Source organism: Mus musculus, chromosome 15, assembly GCF_000001635.26.
Source record: "Mus musculus strain C57BL/6J chromosome 15, GRCm38.p6 C57BL/6J".
NCBI lineage: Eukaryota > Metazoa > Chordata > Mammalia > Rodentia > Muridae > Mus > Mus musculus.
The window spans coordinates 78,518,780-78,536,233 of NC_000081.6; the positions used below are offsets into that span (position 1 = coordinate 78,518,780).

The following is a 17,454-nucleotide window of genomic DNA, read 5'->3' on the forward strand; positions in this document are numbered from 1 at the left end:
GTGTGTGTGTGTGTGTGTGTGTGTGTGTGTGTGTGTGAGAGAGAGAGAGAGAGTATGTGTGTGTGAGTGTGTATGTGTGTGTGTGTATGATGTGAGTATGTGTGTGTATGTATGAGTGTGTGTGTGTGTGTGTGTGTGAGAGAGAGAGTATGTGTGTGTGAGTGTGTATGTGTGTGTGTGTATGATGTGAGTATGTGTGTGTGTGTGAGAGAGAGAGAGAGAGAGAGAGAGAGAGAGAGTATGTGTGTGTGTATAATGTGAGTATGTGTGTGTATGTGTGAGTGTGTGTGTATTGTGAGAGAGTGTGTATGTGTGAATGTGTATGTGTATGAGTGTGTGAGAGTGTGTGTGTGAATATGTGTGTGTGTGAGTGAGTGTGTGTTGTGGGGGGCATTAACTGCACTGCTGGAAAAGATCAGGGACTACTCTGAAGCTGGGGCATTGCTGCTATTTGAAGCTAAACTCGGGATAACGTCTCTCAGGTCCCCACCCTTTGGCGAGGCTGATTTGGTTGGGATGGGCACCCTAGCCCCTTGGAGCTCAGACTTAAACCCTGTCTATAATCCTAGTCTCTATCACTGCGGTGGGTTAAGTCACGTGGCCAACTCTGGCCACTGAGAATTGAAGAGCTGCTGCTGGCTGACTTTCACCTCTTGTCTCCCTGGCACCAAAGTTAAGGAGAGGCACACAGTGGGTGATGCCTGACCCTTGGTGTGGCCATGGAACTGGCCTATCCCTCAAATCAAGGTTATTTATGTTTTCTCTGCTTTGTTCTGGGCTTGCGGTAACCCAACAAACACAAAGAGCAGAGGAAAGGGAGGGCTTCGCTTATGCTCAGATTTTAATTCAAGCTGGGCCCAAGGCTTAGAAGGAAAGATGCAATGGGTACCCCTCCACTCGGGATGAGAGAGAGAGAGAGAGAGAGAGAGAGAGAGAGAGAGAGAGAGAGAGAGAGTTAGTTCAGTGAGCTCTAAAAGCCCTGAGGTGGGGCAGAGGAGAAGGAGGGCATATCAATGGGGGCTCCTGCCAAAGCGATCCTGTCCTCTGTGCTCAACTAGGTTGAGCCCAGTGGGGGTTCACAGAGAACACACACACATACACACACACACACACACACACACACACACACACACACATGTACAGATGCATGCCTGCATGCATGCATGCATATGCCTTGCTTCTGAGCCACAGAGGCAGTATTCCTCTTCCCAATCAACACCCCAGGGAGGAGGCAGCTAGAACATAGGAAAGTAATAGCAGCAGTGTCCCAGGCTGGTGAGGCCAGGTCCAGACCGCCTTTCAAGAATTGGTGTGTGTACAGGGAAGACCAAGGTGGACCAGAAGCCATGCGCAGCTGTATGGGAGGTGGGGGAGTGACTGCAGCCTAGAGCAGATGTTTGTAGGACACTGAACAATGTAAGGACAGTCCTGGCTGGTGACATTGGGACACTGAGGCACTAAGCTGCTGCTTGGGGGACCAGAGAGAGGCAGTGGGGAAGACAGTTCAGCAACATAGACGACACCGCCAAGTTCCTCAATTTCAGCGATAAAAGCTGTCTGTAAAATGAAGGTCAGTCAGAGGAAACCAGCCTTGTTCTGTCTACGTGAGAATCGGTTCTGTTAGTTCTCTCCCTTGGCCTGGTCATCTGTCCCCACCTCATCCTGCCTCTGACCTTCCTCAGTGTGACTGTGGCCTTCACCTAAGGCCTTCCTGCCTCCCTGCCCAGTCCTGTGAACTCTTGACTCGTGTCCTGGAAATCCCTCTTTCCTCTCTGGCTCCCTCTGTGTTGCCCCACCCATAATGTCTTCGCCATCTGCTTCTGTTCCTGGTGAGTGTCTCCGGCTCTCCCTGCCCTGTAGCTGTACACGTGGCAGCGCTGCCCCTGCAGTGCCGAGGAGATTCGGAGAAGTTGGTCATCCAATAGGCATATGCTTTTCAGCCAAAGCAGTGTTGCCCCTTCCCCATTCTCACAGACACAAACACACATATAGACACACATACAGACACACACAGAGAGACACAAGAGAGATACACAGAGACACACAGAGATGCATGCACGCACACACACACACACACACACACACACACTATTGTATGGGCACAAAGGGAGTGAAGCCAAGGTTCACACAGTCAGAAGAAACGGCCCAGTGCCTAGGGCCCATGACAGGGGACAGTGAGGTGATGGGCCCTGACCAAGTGGATCTGAAGGGAAAGTAGTCCCTCTCAGAGGCCCCCAGCCTGGCTGCAGAGCCTATGGGAGTTGGGACCCAAGCTCATCTCTCAAACTACTCGTGCCTACTTTGCATTTCTTGGAACAATTATCCCTCTTGTCAGGATTCTACACTACTGTGAGCCCTCGTTAGGTCTAAAGTGGGGTTCTGCTGCCATTCCCACGTGTACTTTGAGTCAAAGTCCTCAGTAGGGTAAGAAAGATTTGGGGTCATATGTTACAAAGACTGCATAGGGTCCAAAGAGGTTAACTTACCCAGCATCCTCCATCCCTCCAGCTAAACAAAAGCCTGCCTTGTACAAAGGCAGAACAGAAAGCCACCAGGTCTCTTAGACACGTCTTTAGGGATGGAGGAGCCTGATGGGCAGGGTCTTTGACTTGGCTAGTCCAGCACCAGCCTACTTTTCACTCTCTGCATCCAAATCTCCCACCTCCTTCAAAAGTCCAGTGGGAACTTGCTGTCCTCATGGTGCGTGGCATCCTCCCAGTTCCCGAGGCTCATGTCCACCCTGGACCACAGTGCAGGCCTCCTCCCTCTGTCTGGATCTGTCTGCACCACCTGGCCCCAGTGAGCCGCCTCTAAAAGGCCTCGGCCCGAGGTCAACCCCAGGGCAAGCTTCACACACGGAACCTCTACTGTGTCCAATTCCATTCTGTTTACTGCTTCTCTGCCTCTCTCTGCTTTTAGTTTATCTCATTGAGACCGTATCTATATAACTCTGACTAGCCTTGAATGCTATATAGAGACCAGGCTAGCCCTTTAACCACAGAGATTCCCCTGCCTTTGCCAAGCACTGGAGTTAAAGGCATAAGCCACCATGTCCAGCTCTCTCCACTTTACTCAGATCTTCTCTCTGCAACCCTGCCTTGGTGGCCTCCAATTTTAGGAAGCCCCTGCCCAAGCTCTTCCATGCTTTGCCTGTATTGCAAAGTTCCTGTCACCAAGATCTAGGGTTCCTATACCCACTGGGGCTATGCCACTGAGTCAGAACACTGAGTGTGAACTGTCGGAGGCTATTTCATGGCCACTGCTGAACTGAGGCTGGGAGGAAGCGTGGACGGTAGTGAGACAGGAAGGGGAGGTGGGTGCTGGTCTGAATAGCCTGAACCAGCACCGCCTGGAAATGCCTGTGGCTTTGGTGTGCACATCAGTGTGCAAATTCTACGAGTGCCTGGCATGAAGTTTCCAGGGCAGCCAACCAGCTGATCACTCATTCCACTGACATGCTAGACAGATCTGGGCCTTCTTCATGTTAGAGCGTATTTAACAAGCAAGAGCACACTTGTCAGGCCATTGGACAGGCACAAATGGGCCGCATCTCTCTCAAGCCCTCAACGGACCCCAAGGACATAGAGCTACTGACTCTGCTACTGAACAGGCTTGGATTTCCAAGCAGGTACAAAAGGTATGTTCTTTCAAGTATTCGTCTTCCACTTGGAACACAGAGAGCCACCAAATATTGATGGCTACACAGAGCAGGGCACAAACTCCTGCTGTCCCTCCCACAGCAGCAGGCAGAGAGTGGAGACAGGGGTCTGTTTAACAGTACAGGCAAGGGACTGTGCTTGGTCAATATGGCCACCCCCAATAGACAATTCTCTGGGAGGCACGATGGGTATTTCATGAGACAGAGGTACGGGACTCTGTGGTCCCTCACACAAGTGAATATTGTCAGCTTGGCAGGATCCAGAGCCACCTAAGACAAGTGTCTGGGCATGCCTATGAAGTTGTTTCCAGGCTAGGTCAGTAAAGGTGGGAGGTGCCATTCCGTAGTCAGGGTCCAGGTCAGAATAAAAGGGAGAGAGACAGCAAGCTGATCACCCACACTCATCTCTCTGCCTCCTGACTGCAGATGCAGTGGGACCAGCGCCTGACAACCCGGCTGCTATGCCATCCACACCACGTTAGGTAGACGTACCCTCAATCCAAAAAGAACCCTTTCTGCCCTGAGTTGCTTTTGTCTCAGTAACAAGACAGTAGCTAATAAATAGAGTTGGTGAGGCGCTTTGGAGTACCCGGCTGGATCGTGAGACTCTGGAATGTTCTCTGAGGAAAATCACCACCGTGCTTCTGCTGCACGGAGGTACACTTGCCTGGCGGGTGACACGCCATCTAATCCTGAAGCCTCCATGCCCCCGCCACCGTGAAGCAAACCATTGTCAGCTCCACTTTGCAGGCAGTGAAATTGAGGCTCAGAGACATGGGGACTTGCCCAGATAGATCTTAGCTGACTCTCAGTGAGACTCCAGGAGTCTGGCTGTGAATGACTGGCGGGACAGAGTGTCTATCTCCCGAGGCAGGAGATGGCTGTAGGGCAAAAAGTACCAGGCTGAATTGCCAAGAGAATCCAATATCTTTATTCACACTGGCCAAGCAGGCAAGGACAGTCGGGCTGAGGGTGGTTTCGTAGAGCCAGCCCTCACAGCACATGGCGGGCCTTGCCTCTGTTACCCTGCCATGGCTCGCTTGGTTGTAAGCACCAGAGATGCCCTCTCAGGGCCAGCCCTGCCTTGGATCTGCAGAAGCACCAATGGACGGAGGCCACCTTCCCCTGAGAAGCTTGGGCAGGCTACAGTGGGAGAGGGGAAGGTTGGAGGGCCACCAGGCTACACACCCTGGGAAAGACGTGGAGGTCTTGCTTTTTTCACAACCTCCCCCAGGGCCTGTCTTGGCAGCATGGCTCAGAGAAGGCCCCCAGGTAACCTGAATGTCACTGGCTTCAGTCCCTAGACCTGCTTTGGGCTGAAACCTGCCACCTCTGTCCTGCCTGACTTGCCCACGATGTCTGCAAGGGCAATACAGGCAGGAGAAGCTCTGAAATGGGAGCCACCTCCAGGGGGACAGGGGCTTAAGCACCTTCATAAACCCAGGGTGAGCCTGGGCCTTGGAGGAGCCAGGAGGGCCAGAGAGCACTAGTGCATGGTCTGACCATGGCTAATGTCTGGGGGAAAGAAGGGGGCAGGAGGAGTCTTCTAACATCAGGGAAGAGAACAGGCTCCAGTTCCCAGATGCCCCTTCATCCCAGATACATCTAAACTCCTGGGTCTCCTCCCAGCTAAGATTATACCTATATTTGCTTTATTGCTGGGCACAGGGCAAGAACGTGGAGCATGGGAAAGGTTATCATCCCATCTCCGGGACCTGTCAGACCATGGAAGCAGTGGAGAAGGAACCACGGTGCCCGCGGACCCAGTCTAGAGGAGCACCCAGTATGTGCTCAAGTCTTAGTACCCACTTCTGGGCTTTCCTAAGGCCTGAGACCATGTGAGCGCTCAGCATTAGACAAGTGCACAAATGAACAATGGCTGGAAAAGGGGAGGAGGGGAAAGGTCAGGCATGAGGGAGGGCCAGGAGGAGGAGGAGGAAGCTAGAGGATGTGGAAAGAATGCTAGAGTTTGGGGGTAGGGGAGCAATTCCAGAGTGTTCCTGAAGTCCCTAGAATGCTGGGAACACTTTAGAGAGAGCACAACTCCTCAAGTGTGATCCACAGACCTGTAGCGTCAATGTCATGGAGGAAATCACTAGAAATGAAGAATCCTGGGTCTACCCCAAATGCAAAGCCAGCATCTACCAGATAATAAAGACCCCAGGGATGAATAGAGTGGTGGAGTGTCAGGATAGCCACTCTAGAGGCTGGCAAAGTCTGAAATATGTAAGCCCCAAAGTATCAGAAAAACGAAGCTAAGAGGAGAGGGATGGAGACAGACTGCAGTAACTGTGGAGACAAGGAATGGAGAGCAGCAGACCCAGCCCTAGGACCTGCCCTAGCCACCAGCTGCCCAGCTGTGAAAGTGGCGGGGAGGGAGGGGAGAAGGGGGGAGGGGGGAGAGGGGCGGAGCTCAGTTGTCCTCTGCCTTGATCAGGTGGCCACTGAAGGTGATGTACGTGTCCACGTCATCACTGTAGATGCCGTTTTCCCGCTCCCGCTTGAAGAGCCGCACCCACACACGGTCACCCGGCACCAGTGGCAGCATCACACTCTGGCTCTGCATGATGCTGCGTTCGCTGGGCTGCGCGTACAGGATCACCACTGCCTGCTCATTGTGCACGATGTGCACGTAGGTCTCCTTGTAGTTCCAGCTGTGTACGTTGAGGCTGAAGAAGTAGAGGCCGCGCAGGGGAGCCACAAAGCTGCCAGTGGCCATGTCAAAGTGGCCATCCGTGTTCACAAAGACCCTGTCGAACAGCAGTGAGAGGAAGTTCTCGCTGCTGTGCAAGCCAGTCTTGCGGCCCACAGAGAAGGCTGAGTAATGTGTCTGGCACGAGCTGCCAGGGCTACCTGCCTGCCCCTTGTCACCTTTGACACCCTGAGAGCCACGGTCCCCTCGGGTACCATTCTTGCCTGGCTTCCCTGGTGTTCCTGTAGGACCTCTGTCCCCTTTGTCACCTGTGAGGACATGAAGGGGAAGAAATCAGGACAGGGACCCACCCGTGTGCTAAGCACTCAATTTTGGAAGTGTCTGCCCTTACCTGGGTCCAGACAAAGGAGTTGGTGTTTATTGAGCACCTAACTGCATGCTGGGCATCACCACCCCAAACATCCCATTCTGCAGAAGTGAAACTGAGGCCATTTCCAAGACCTAAAGTGTGTCCTATCCAGCTCAGCCTGGGACCCCTTCCTAGCAAGAAAAGGGTGGCAAGCTTCCGGGAGGTTGACCCGCCTAGGCCAGCCAGGGGGTGGGGTAAGGTAAGACATACTTTGTACTTTTGGTTAGAGAAGAAAATTGCCTTTGGGTCTTGGGTGTTTAGGGTGTACCTAAAAGGGCAATGCCTACTTCAAGGTTACACGTGAGTCCTTCCTTGGCAAGGAGAGGACAAGATATCCACTCAGCATGGCCCAGCCCATCTCTACCCTCCCTGGAACTGGTGATCTCCTAGTCACTTTCCCAGCCCTGGCTGCAGGCCAGATGTGAGCATAGATATGACACCGACGACGCCCCCCACCACCCCAACCCCCAACAAACACACCTAGTGTGTACTAAAGAGACCTGACTGCACGTATTTCCCTGATGAGGTACACCTCCTCAGGTCTCCTTGACCATAATGGTGAGGTCAGCGGATGGTAGAGAGAAAATGGGGGGCCCAGGTCTTTGAAGACAGGCCAAACGAAAGTGGGGTGGGGTGCCATGTCCTGGGAGAGGTACCTCACTGGGTACAGAGCACTTGAGCACCCTCTCTGCCCAGCCTCCGGCCACCGTGGCAGTGGGGAGGAGAGTGCTTTCCTTCTACATTCAAGCTAGCAGGAGGTTTAGAAAGAGGCCATCTTGACCTGCAAGGTATGGCCTTGTGCTACAGGGAACCATCCACTTTTGACAGCCTGATCCAAGGCAACACAGAGCTTGGGATGGACAGTCACAGGAAGGACATCCAGGCCCAGGCCCTCCCACCTCCAGAAGCTAAGCTGCCTGAAGTTGCATGGAGTGAAGCCATGAAGTATCCTCACCCAGGCAAGTAGAGTGTGCAGGAGTCTCAGGGGCCAGCTGGCTATCAGAGGGGAATGCCCTGCTCTGTCTCTGACATCGAAGTGACTCCAGGAAAGTCCCTCTCTTCTATTGGACACTAACTCGTGTCCTCACATTGGGTGGGGACACAGTGAGCAAAGATGGAGCCAGGATGTCAGTGGTGTGGCCCTGGCATTTATGGGTCCCCTCGCAGAGGTGGCACTAATTCTGTCACATCCGATGCTATATATCAAGGAACCACCGGTCATTGAGCTCTCCCAGGAGCTGGGGCCAGGTCCTCTCTCTGATGCCGCTGAGAGAAACCTCTATCCTGGTGGTGGCTGGTGACCCTGTGAGCCCACGTCTTTCTCCCATGACATCTCTCTTCACACTCCTGCTGGGGAGCCCCTTACGCTGTGAACATAAGTTTGCACTTCACCTTCCAGGAGCCCTGTGTACCTGCCATGCTCAGTCTGTCGACTGTGCCCCACACTTCACCCCAATACCCTCTGCCCACATTTTGGATTCCAGGGCCTTTCCCACTACCCACCCCATTAACCTGGGGAATCGGTTGGCTGCACATCATCTATTCCTTAGCTCCTTATACACCCTAGGTCCTGTGTACATGCAGATGGAAGGCAGACAGGGCCTAGGCAAGACCTGCCCTGTTTTCTTCTGTCCCTCCCTCCCCCCTCTCCCTCCCTTGCTCCCTCCCTCCCTTCGTCCTTTCTTCCCTCCCAATTTGGCCCACACCCTGCCCAGTGTGGTAACTCACCCTTTAGGATAGTAATGTTGATGTACGGCCTGACTTCAGGCAGGACATAAGGGGAAACAGGGGCCTGGACCGTATCATCAGAGGACATCAGGTCCTCGGGGTCACAGCATCGTCGACAGCCTTTGGGGAGATGGGAGGCCACAGATTCTCCAAAGGTAGTCTCCTCTGTGGGGACCCCAAACACAAGAGGAAGCAGGAATACTGCCCAGAGGAACCCCAGGCTGGCTATCCCCATGATGACCTGGAAGGAGAGACAGATAGATACATTTGTCTCAGCACCCCCAGATAACACTGCCATGGCAGACCCAGTGTTTCTAGGGGAGTAGGGAAGGACCTCTGGTAACAGAGTCTGGGGCCATCTGGGAAGCAAGCCTGGGGGAGGGCATTAGACTGGCCATCGAGCCTCCTGGTATCTGTCTACTGTGGCCACTGCCACATGGCCTGGGAAGGATGAAGGCCCCGTGGAGACCCTCAGATGGCACAAACCAGGTTCCCAGGCCTTCATTGGGGCACCAAGGAAGATGTCAGATATCCACATGGCTAGCCAGGGAAATGGAGAATGACTCTTTGACCCTCTCATCTCTAAAGGCTGTTTGCTGACCTCGGCTCCCACCACCTCTGGCAAGCACCATAGGAGATGTCAGGAGCTAGGGTCCCTGAGAGCATTGTAGATCCTGCAGGCCACTTCTGCACAGAAGCAAGAGGTCTCCCTCTTGAAGAACAAGGTGTCCCCTTTAGTACAGCATAAGGCTTATTAGCAGGGCTCATCCTTCTGGCATCTCTGTGTTGTTAACAACCCACTCTTGCCCAGGGGCCAAGTGATTCGAAGGTGGTTGTGTCAATCATGACAGGCCTACCAATCAGCCACTGAGGTGGTAAATTGAAATTAAGGGGGGTGAACAGAAAGCACCTGGACATTGAAAGGAATCAGAAATGGGAATGTTCCATCTCGGGCCTTGAATATGATGAGGTCTCCAGTTTCCAGACTAGGGCAGGAAGTAGGCCGGACACCAGAGGAGCTGGCTCGGTGGGCCGGAAGCCTGCAGTGGGCCCTTTGAGGTGGTGACAGGCTCGGGGGCTGGCACTACCCGATGATCACAGATCAGAAACTGCTATTGAAACCAGACTGGTTTTTACACCTCTTGGCGTCTCTTTGTTTATTTCCTTTTTGTTCCTCTTAACATTTAGTACAAATTCAAAAATATTTTTCTGTGGTTAATACAGGCTGAGAAGGTAAAATGATTACTTCTTGAAAGGCTATGAAGAGGGACTATGTTTTAAAGGGACAGAAGCTCAGAGCCTTCTCTCTAGGGATTGGGGTGACAACAGGAGGTGTCTTCATAGACACCCCCTTTCTGGAATGATCATACTGCTGGGGCCTGCTAGTTCTGCTCCACAGGCAGGGAATTCCCTCAGAGACCAACTCCACGCCTATTCTCAACTACAGGTCGCAGCAACACCCCCCCCCCACACACACACACACATACTTTATTCTGACCATAGATGTGCCCACCCTGTGAAGGAAATCCGAATAACTCACAAACACGTGACCTGGTGGTCATGTGACCTAGTGATTGCAGCTTAGCCCCTCTTTCATTCACACAAGCCGCCAACATGTCTTCCTTGCCAGGCAATATGGGCGACTTACACTCGGGGGAAACTGCCCAGTTTGTCAAAGACTTCAAAGTGCCCATTCCTTCCTCTTCCTGTATAGACCTCACTCTAGAGTCTATGGCTTGAAAGGCAAAGAACTTCCGGAGAGTCAGCATGGTTTGGAGACATTTTTGTTTCCTACCGGTCTGGTCCCTTGGGAGTCAGATGCTCAGAGACACAGAACTGGAGCTTTGGGGCAGGAAGCAGGAAGCAGGGCCCTCTCCCTAGAAACAGGACTAACTGCAGCTGGGATCCCTGGCTGGGTGCTAGGAGAGGGGCCAGGCAGTACCAAGTGTGGGGGTCACACCAACCATAGAGGGGTCTTGCCGGTCCCCACCACCTCACCTAAAATGCCAGAGCCTCTTGGTGGGAGGCTGGGCTACCGACCTTATCATCCAGATGGGCGGGGCTTAGTGGCTGGGGGTGGGTGGGTGGTGAGGAAGTCCCTGCAGGGGCAGGTAAACACCAGAAGCAGTGCAGGGTGGCCAGCAGTGCAGGGTGGCAGATCTTCCAAATGAGCTGGCTAGGCGAGAGGGAAAGAGCTATGTGCTTGCCAGAAAGAGGGGAACAGAGGAATCTCAGACTGTGACCCCAACCCCCATCCCAGTCAGAAGAAGAGAGGCCACCAGCCACTCACCCTCATCCTGCGGCCTCAAGCTCAACTCACAGACCCCGGACGGCCTCTGGCTCCTTGGCCCATGTCTGTGATGATAACTTGTTGCAGGCCCGACCCCTAGGCCTACGACTGAGCTAGGAGGGCGGAGGGATGGAGGGAGGGAGGGAGGGAGGAGGGAGCACGCTGAGCTGGCTTCCCAGTCCCCTCCTCCTGCTCCCGCCCCTCCAGCCTGGGGCTCTGCCTCGGAGGTACTGGGAGACTTGGATCTTTAACATCCTTGGGCATCTGTGGCCCTGGCCCAGCGCTGGGGACCTGTTTGAGTCAAATGCCCTGGGAGTTAGACAGGACGAGCATCAAGAGCCTAGAAAGACTCCGCCTGGAAATTGGAGGCTGCACGAGAGGGGGCGGGGCTCTGCATTACTCAGGAAAAGGGAGGCAGCCCGGATCTAGTCTGAGCCCAAGAGCCATCTGCCAAGAGCTACAGAGACTGAGTGGCATGAGCCACTGGTACCCATCCTCCATAGGTATAAATCCTGGTCCTAACACCCAGCAACATGGTCGAGCATTGCCTCTCCTGCCGGAGGTGTTCAGGGATTCTGCCCCTACCATTCATGCTGGACCAAAGATGGCTTATTCCTTCTTCCCCACCTGGAATCCTGCCTTCACTGACTCTCCTAAAGCCAGCTCCCTTACAGAAGTATAACCCCCAACATGTTCAAGGTGGAGCTGGGGGAGGCAGCCTGTGTGCCCTGGGACTAGGCAAAACCCTGCCTCAGTTTCCTCCTGGGCAAACTGGGGAATGTTTAGCAAAGACCACCGCCCTGGCTCCTAGCCCTGGTTTCCTGGAGGTCGGAAACCCTGTGCAATTCCTGTAAAATGTCCCTCACCCTTGGCGACCTGTTATTTCAGTTTTGCTGGATACCTCCTTGCCTGAGCTAGGTTTCACCTCTCTGGGGAACCTTGGTCCTCAAAAGTATTTAGATTTATTATTCCTAGCCCCACCTCCAGCCTCTCTCCAGGTTAGCAGCTAGAGGGTCTTGGCAGTGGTATTACTCTCTAGCCCACTGCTTAGGGGATAGATTTAGGTCTGGGACTTCAATAAAAAATAAAAAAGTATACCAGCCCTATTTCTTAGGGTCCTTGACAGGGCTGTCTCTGGGTTCAGGCTTCCTGGGCATTTAGGCAGACAATCCAACAGCAAGACTAGGCCTGGAACGAGCCTCAGAGATGATCTAATCCCATCCCTTAATCAGGGACATTGTGGCCCAGGGAGATCAAGCCTTTGGTACAAGGTCACATAGCAGAGCGAAATCCAAGTTGAGAGGACGCCAGATTCTTCTAGTCTGGTGCTGCCTCCCAAAATGACTTGGAGTTCTCAGGTCCAGTCAGGAATACATTGGCAGAAGAAAGCAGAGAGGGGGATGATAGCCCTATAAGGGCCACCACAAAGCTCACACTGGCATGGCTCTGTGTGGCCCTGCCGGAGCAGCATTCTTGAGGCACAGAGCCAGACCTGCAGAGAGGCTACCCGCTTCAAGCTGCAGCCACCAGAGCAAAGGGCTGAGTCAGCGGCCCCGGGGGTGGGAACAGCACCAGGCAGTCTCAGATCTCTGGGAAGAAGGCCGGGAAGATGGATGAAAGAAAAGATGGACGGTCAGGGAGAAGCAGGCGAAGGGCACAGTAGTGCAGAAGGCTGTGTGCCTAGCACTGTGCACCCCACTACACTCCGCACCGAACTATACAGGGACAAGGCTGCTCATCCGGCCCTAGCAAACCAGAGGCTGCCGGCTACTGACCTCAGACACGAGGGCGTCCAGGCACATCAGGTAGACTTGAGACATGAAGTCCAGCTCTGGAGTAACAGACAGACTATGGCTCTGTCCCATGTCTTCTTTCTAACTTCATGACATTGGGTAAGTCCCTAATTCCCCGAGTCTTTGGAGGGGAAGCAGGGGCGGGGCTGATATGAAGGTTTCTCTGTGTAGTCCTGGCTGTCCTGGAACTCACTCTCTAGACCAGGCTGGCCATGAACTCATAGAGTTCTGACCACCTCGGCTTCCCCAGTGGTGGGATTAAAGGTGTGCTTGACATTTCTCTGGGTCTTAATAACCCTGGGCCGAACGATCTTGAAGAGTCCAGGATTGTATGAGTGTCTGGGAACAGCCAACCAAAGGGTATCTTGCTACTTTGGTTAAGCCCAGTATGCAGAGGTGTGCACCCACTTTTCTCCGCACACCCACCAGTGGATACCTTCTTATACTCTTTCACAGCCTTTGCCAGTAAATGTATACCCGGACACAAAAAGCCAGAACCAGGTCTAAGGCCAGAGTCCTACAATATAAGTGTTTGTTTCTCTGCTCATTCCTGCCCTTTCTCCCAGGAGGCAGGACAATGACTTACTGACGCCAGAAGGCAGCCCTGTGTAAACTGTGAATGGTAAATCACAGTTGGAGTTCAAGGTCATTACCGAGTTAAGGTCTAAACAGATAGGTAGGAGGTCGCCATCTCCTGGAGGGAGTCAGCGCGCGCCCCAGCACCCAGCACCAGTACCTCAGCAGGCAGTCCAAGCCTGGCTGGGGAGCAGAGTGTATTCCTCCAATCCTCAGCACCCCAGAAAGTAGGCAGAGTTCCAGGGCCCAAACCGTGGAAGCCTAGTAAGGGGAGGAGCCGAGCATATCCGAAAAGCGCTAGAATCTATTCCAGCCGAGCAAACCGAACAGAATTGAATCCAGCCGAGTACGGCCGAGAAGAACCGAATGGAGACGATTTTTTCCGAGCCTTAAAGAACAGTCGGGTCCAGCCGGGTAGTTCCGATTGTGGCCGAATAAAGCCGAATCTGAGCAAAGAGGAGGAGCTGGTGCTCTGAGGTCCAGCGGCGCCCCCTGGCGGACACAGAAAGAACTGGGTTGACCTGAATGGGAGTCATTGTATCACCTTGCTGTCTGATGGAGTTGTGAAGTGCACTTCAGGAATGAGAAAACCGAGGCTCCACCAGGACCTGAGGTTGGCTCATGGGCACTCTGAGCTAGGAAGTGAATGATCTGGGGTTCCCCTGATTGCGTGTGGCCAAGAACACCCGTGCCACTGCCCACACATAAGTCAGGTCGTGTTTGTCCATTTGTTACAGCCAGAGCCTACAGAGAACTCCCTTTTAGAGAGTAGACAGAACTCAGACATAACCATAGCCTCACAGATGGAGAAACCAAGCAGGCTCTGCAAGTGTTGACCGAGGGCGGCGGAGCGGCAGTTCCCATGAGCAAATATTGACACATTTCCTGATCATTAAAGCAGAAAGTCCGACTGAAAGAGGACATTCTGTCCCTTCTCTGTAAAGCTTTGAAGCCTCCTGCTTCCACCCCAGGTCTTAGTCTCCTCACCTGAAACAGGATGGTAACAAAGGATGTGGCCGGGATCCCAGGTCTCTGGGTCCCTATGGGGCATGAGGTGTGGCTGGGCACTCCTTGGAATGAGTGAGAATGGGAAGCTGTCTGTATGTGTGTACATACTCCAGATTCACCCACACTGTACAGTGCCCTGAAGTGCCTGTCCAGGGCTGCAGGGCTTGGGACCTTAGGCCTCCAGGAAGCAACTGAGGCCATGTGGTCTGACTGTATATACTTCCAGGGGCATTGAAGGAGCTGACACTGGTAATCTCAGAGCACCCAACCCCCCAGCATCACCCTATCCACCTAGGAGGAGGCTGAGGCAGGAGGATGGCCCTAAACCAGAGCTGGGAAAATAATGTTCTTAGTCATCTTTCTTGTTCTTAGTTGTCTTTCTGGTCCTGATATTGGGCAACGACTGTAACAGCCCAGATTACCCCAGGAGGTCTTACACGTCTGTCCTGTAGACACTTCTAAAAATGCTTAAGCAGCACCTGTGGGCAGCAAACGTTGGCTCACTTACAACCTGAGCACTTCCTTGACCCAGTGAGGAAGAAGCCAAGGCAGGGAGAGGTTGATCTATGGACTCAAAGTCAGGAGGTTAGTAAACGGATGGGTTGGGACTAAACCATAAGGAGTCTGAGTCTATAGTGTCTACAGAGTGACATTCTGCCGTCCCTTCCTTGGCTCCTAGAGAAGCCATCTGGCCTCTGGGTTCAGCCTTTGGCAGCTAATGGCACCCATTCACCATGTGTTGCATGACGGATGAGCAGGTTGGTCGGTCAGATCTCGGGAACCGAGCCGGAGGAGCCACTAACACCCTATGGCATGTAGGCAGTGGTCTTAGTGAGAGACACAGCCAGAGCTTCAGAAACAAAGATTATTGTGTCGCCAGGAGCAGTGGTTCATGCCGGGGGTGGGGGGTTGGGGGTGGGGGAGTGGCACTTGGGAGGCCAGTCTACAGAGTAAGACTCTGCCATGAAAGAGAAAACAAGGGCTGGAGAGATGACTTAGTTGGGAAAGTGCCTGCTTGCCTTGCAAGAGTGAGGCCCTGAGTTCGGATGCCCAGTAGCCTACATTAAAAAGCAGCTCATGGTCACCTGTATCTCTAGTCTGGCATTGGGCTTAGTGAGAGATCCTGTCTGAAAGATAAACTGAGAGAGATTGGGGAAGACACCCAACACAGGCCTGCATATATGCATGCCTTAGCACACACATACACACACACATGCACACACACACCACACACACTGACACACACACACTGATACACACATGGATGGACACAAGCCACACATACAGACACACATACCACACAGAGAGACATAGACATACACACATTGACACACACATACCACACACACTGACACACACACTGATACACAAATACCCACTACACACAGACACACACCCAAGCACGCACGTGAATTTATTGTGACCATGCTGGAGTCCAAACTCCAGGAGCAAGGCATCTCCCTTGTAGCTTTTCTGAGCACCATGGGTCTGTTTTAAGGCTCCCTCTGTCATTTGGAAGGTTACCAGCACCCTCAGCATCCCTGGGCTTGGAGGAAGAATCATCAGCTTGGTCTTTGTTGGGGGGAGGGGAATACTGGGTTTTTAAGGCAGGGTCTCACTACATAGTACAAACTGGCCTTGAGTACAGGTAGTCCTGGAATCACAGGTGTGTGCCACCCCACCACCTTGTCCTTACCTCTATGTTGCTCTTGTTTGTATCTGTCCAAATCTCTTTTCCTGGGGACACACACTGTAGTGAGTCTACCCTATATGAATGTGGACTTCCTTCCCTACTTATATCTGCAATGACCTTGTTTCCAAAAGAAAGAGAAACAGGTTAAGATTTCAATACAGGAACTGGGGGGAACGCAATCCAGCCCCTCACAGGCGCTAACTCTCCAGGGCACCGTGACTTTACAGCCTGTGCCTCAGCATGGGACTTTAGCCTCCCATGACCTTCCTGGCTGCAGTGTCTTAACTGTAGAGTGTCAGCACACACCAACCCTGGCACACTCAGGCACCAGCACCTGCCTCTGTGCACACCCACTACGTTCTCCCAGTACAGGTATATACTCACCTTTCGCACTGTGTCCAAAAAGGAGCAATGCACAAGGGGCTGACCTGGGAACGTCCAGATGCAGGAGCCATGCCCTGACCTACCCAATCACTTTGTCTCTAGGACAACCCAGTATGAGGGAGGGTGCTATCACACAGCTAGGCCTCAGAAAAGTCTCTGCTAGCTAAGTGAACTATGCCCAGAGAAGTAAAAAATGTCACACAGCAGATTCACAGTAAAATGGAGTCTAAGGCCTGAGACACCTAACTTTGGGTCTCATTTTATGTATATATATTTAAGATTTATTTTTATTTCTCTCTCTCTCTCTCTCTCTCTCTCTCTCTCTCTCTCTCTCTCTCTCTCTCTCTCTGTGTGTGTGTGTGTGTGTGTGTGTGTGTGTGTGTGTGTGTGTGCGTGTGTGTACACTATGGCTGACATGTGGAGGTCTTAGGGCAACTCGCAGTCAGTTCCCTCCCAGGACCCTTGGAGGCCAGAAGAGGGGATCCATCCCTGGGACTGCTCACAGGTGATGTAAATTGCCAGTCACATGCTCCAATCCTCTGCAAAAGAAGCAAGTACGCTTCTAGCCTCTGAGCCATCTCTCCAACCCCTCTCATGACTTTCAGAGATGTGTCCTCCCACAGCTTTACAGTGAACTCCCCAAGGGCCTGAGGGTTGTCAGTGACAGGCAGTCCCCTGACTCTGTTGAGACCACCCCTTGCTCATCTCCAGGACAGCCTGGGGTCTACTACTCAAGATGGGATCTACAACTTTTCTACATGGGGTTCCATGGAGCCCAGCTGTCAGCTCCCTCTGGAACAGTGGCCCACATCATCTTCAGATAAAGAGGATCCCAACGACCCTTAGCCTTGTCCTCCCCAGCCTCAGACCCTGAAGGCTCCGAGCTCTTCTCCCATCATACTGTTACCAATGCACAAAGTCCTGAGCCACAAGCTTGTGGCCATGGGCCGTTGCCTGGCAACCGCCCCTGAGCGACAAGATCAAGGTAAGTCAGCAGCTTCCATAGCTGAAGAGGACTGAGGCAGGCTTGGCTGTCACTGCCTTTCTGTCTCTGCTCAGGACTAAATCACAGATTCTAATTGCCAAACCCAAAACCAGCTCCTCCAGTTTCCCCTTCCTGCCCAGCACACCCTGACTTATTTCCAATCCCTGCTCTACTGCCGGCTCATCACAGCATGAGTCTGACCCCAAGGGCCTAACTCTTTCACGTATTCATCCCAGAGACTCACAGGAAGGTCCAGAGCTGCGCTGCCGGGGCCCTG

The 17,454-nt window shown here is 53.0% G+C and overlaps 1 protein-coding gene across 8 annotated transcripts; it reads right to left on the minus strand.

Moving 5' to 3' along the window:
• Positions 1 to 4,566: 4,566 nt before the first annotated feature.
• C1qtnf6 (C1q and tumor necrosis factor related protein 6) lies at positions 4,567 to 13,391 on the minus strand. Of its 8 annotated transcripts, none has more exons than XM_006521453.3 (4): positions 10,739 to 10,878; positions 10,489 to 10,624; positions 8,449 to 8,689; positions 4,567 to 6,619 (listed from the first exon to the last, which is right to left on the minus strand). In XM_006521453.3, exons 3-4 carry the CDS (start codon positions 8,681 to 8,683, stop codon positions 6,072 to 6,074), a joined length of 783 nt encoding a protein of 260 aa, XP_006521516.1. In that variant the 5' UTR covers positions 8,684 to 8,689; positions 10,489 to 10,624; positions 10,739 to 10,878; the 3' UTR covers positions 4,567 to 6,071. The 8 variants fall into 8 exon arrangements, with proteins under 8 accessions (XP_006521516.1, NP_001191081.1, XP_006521518.1 ...); NM_001204152.1 differs by lacking the exon at positions 10,489 to 10,624 and having other exon boundaries at positions 4,567 to 6,408; positions 6,575 to 6,619; positions 10,739 to 10,872; XM_006521455.4 differs by lacking the exons at positions 10,489 to 10,624; positions 10,739 to 10,878 and adding an exon at positions 13,268 to 13,391.
• Between the last annotated feature and the right edge of the window lie 4,063 nt (positions 13,392 to 17,454).